The sequence below is a fragment of the Elephantulus edwardii genome, unplaced genomic scaffold, assembly GCF_000299155.1.
Source record: "Elephantulus edwardii isolate Elephantulus edwardi_28Jun2011 unplaced genomic scaffold, EleEdw1.0 scaffold00133, whole genome shotgun sequence".
NCBI classification, from domain to species: Eukaryota; Metazoa; Chordata; class Mammalia; order Macroscelidea; family Macroscelididae; genus Elephantulus; species Elephantulus edwardii.
In genome coordinates, this window is record NW_006399883.1 from 1245033 (window position 1) to 1247317 (window position 2285).

Genomic DNA, 2285 nt, shown 5'->3' on the forward strand with positions numbered 1-2285 from the left:
ATTCTAGATCAAAGAAGCAATATTTGCTTGAGAAAAATGTTTAGATGGCAGAAAAGGATAGAAGGGAAGGAAGAAAGAGAAAGAGTAGACACGCTTGGGAGATGGGATGAGCAATAATCATCTCATGGTGGAGGTTGCAAATGATGACACAAAATGGTTACAATTTGTTAATTGGAAAACTTATTTGTTCTGTATACTTTTTACTGAAATAACAGTTAAAACTAGGTTGAGAAAGAAATGATTAATGAATTTTCTATTTAAGAGGACATTTCCCACTTACTCTTTGATGTGTCTTCCAAAGTAATGGTTACTTGCAATATAACAAAATTAACATTGCTTATTAAGGTTAACTCTTGGAATTATTTCAAAATACATGATTCATTTTTTTTCCTATCCCTAAATTTATATAGAGTAAGACTGTTTGAGTGCTACCAAAAAAAAGAGGTCATTAAATATTCTAAATCTTGACATAATTCTATAAAATTCCCTATAAGGTTTACGCCTGTTCGATTTGTATGTACCTCAGATATCTATATATATATCCGTTACCTTTCTATACATTTTATCAGTGGATACTGTTAGCAATGTGATTAGAATCATCTGAACATTTAGTTTCCTGCTGATCTTCTCTGTATCGTTCCAATTTTAGTATATGTGCTGCCGAAGCGAGCACTGAACATTTAGTTTCTATGAGGATAACTTTCCACTAGACTTAGAAAAAGCATGTAATAGTAACAAAGAAATGGCATAAGATAAAAATTAAAAAGGAGAGAAGCAAAGAAAGAATAAGCATCAGTGGTGTTTATGAAACACTGGCATAACTCGTGTGTAAATGTGATGATCTTAATTTTTTGACAGTTTTTGATATGAGTATTACTGATGCAACTCTCAACATAATTGATACTGATAGTTGCTTCCTTCTTTATCCATCATACCCATGACTGTATTGACAAAACTCACATTCCTTTGGCAAAATTAAAGAATCTGGGCAGTCAGAGCTCTGCTCTTGGTTCCCCATAGACTCCACTGCATCTTGTCAAAACTCTCTTCAAGGCCCCAGTCACATCCCTGTTCCTCAGACTATAGATCACAGGATTTAATAAGGGAGTGAGAATGGTGTAAAAAGCAGAGAAGATCTTATCTTTGATTGGGGTGTGATAGGACTGGGGGAGCATGTAAGTGTATAAAGCAGCCCCGTAGAATAGTGTCACCACCATCATATGTGATGAACAGGTGGCAAAAGCCTTTCTTTTCCCTTCTGCTGACTTCATGTGATGCACTGTAATGAGAATCCGGGCGTATGATGAAATCACCACAGAAAAGGGGATTAGCAGCATCATGACACAACAAACATACATCACCATTTCATAAGCTGCTTTGTCACCACAAGCCAATCTCAGCATGGTGGGTGCCTCGCAGAAAAAATGGTTGATTTTGTGTGAGGCACAGAAAGGGAGGCTCATGGTGATGGGAGTGAGGAGGAAACTGTCCAAAGCACCTCCAAACCAAGAGCTGGCCAAGATCATCCAACAGACTCTTCGGCTCATGAGAACAGGGTAGCGGAGGGGGTTGCAGATGGCTACATAGCGATCATAGGCCATGAGTCCTAGCAGGAAGAATTCTGCCCCCACAAAGCCCATATAAAGAAAATACTGAGCTGTGCATGCAATGAAAGAGATTGTACCATTGCCCAAAATAAAATCAACCAGCATCTTAGGCACAATTGTGGAGATATACATCATATCAATGAAGGAGAGGTGACTAAGTAAGAAGTACATGGGAGTATGGAGATGAGGATCTATGTGGATTAGGAAGATCATAATCCCATTAGCTATGATGGCCAGGAAGAAGATGACACAAATAAAGCTAAAAAGGAAGCCTGGGGCTTTACTATGTGTGAAGAGCCCAACGAGGGTAAAGTCATGAGACAAGGTCCTGTTGTCTTCATCCATTGTGATTGACTTTGACCTGGGTATATAAAAAGAGAAGCATAGTGTTAATGGAAATTGCTGTAAAAAAATTTATGAAATATATCATAGTTATTGAATTAAAATTATTTTTGTGACTAGTAGGTTATCTCCAAATGACTCGAGGGTACATAACAACAACAACAGTAGGTTATCTCAAGATAAGGCAAGGTTCAGAACCATTGTTCACAAGGTCACTATGAGTTATTGTCGACTCAGTGCACATAACAACATTCAGAATATTTTCAAGGTTAGGTTCATATGGTGTCTTTTCTAGTTGAAGTCCAATCCAAGGTTAGGTCCTTATGGCACAGATGT

General features: G+C 37.7%; 1 protein-coding gene across 1 annotated transcript; it reads right to left on the reverse strand.

Annotated features, from left to right (window-relative positions):
* Positions 1–992: 992 nt before the first annotated feature.
* LOC102856767 (olfactory receptor 2T6-like) lies at positions 993–1952 on the reverse strand. The gene has a single exon (XM_006893978.1). The coding sequence runs from the start codon at positions 1950–1952 to the stop codon at positions 993–995; it is 960 nt and encodes a 319-aa protein (XP_006894040.1).
* Between the last annotated feature and the right edge of the window lie 333 nt (positions 1953–2285).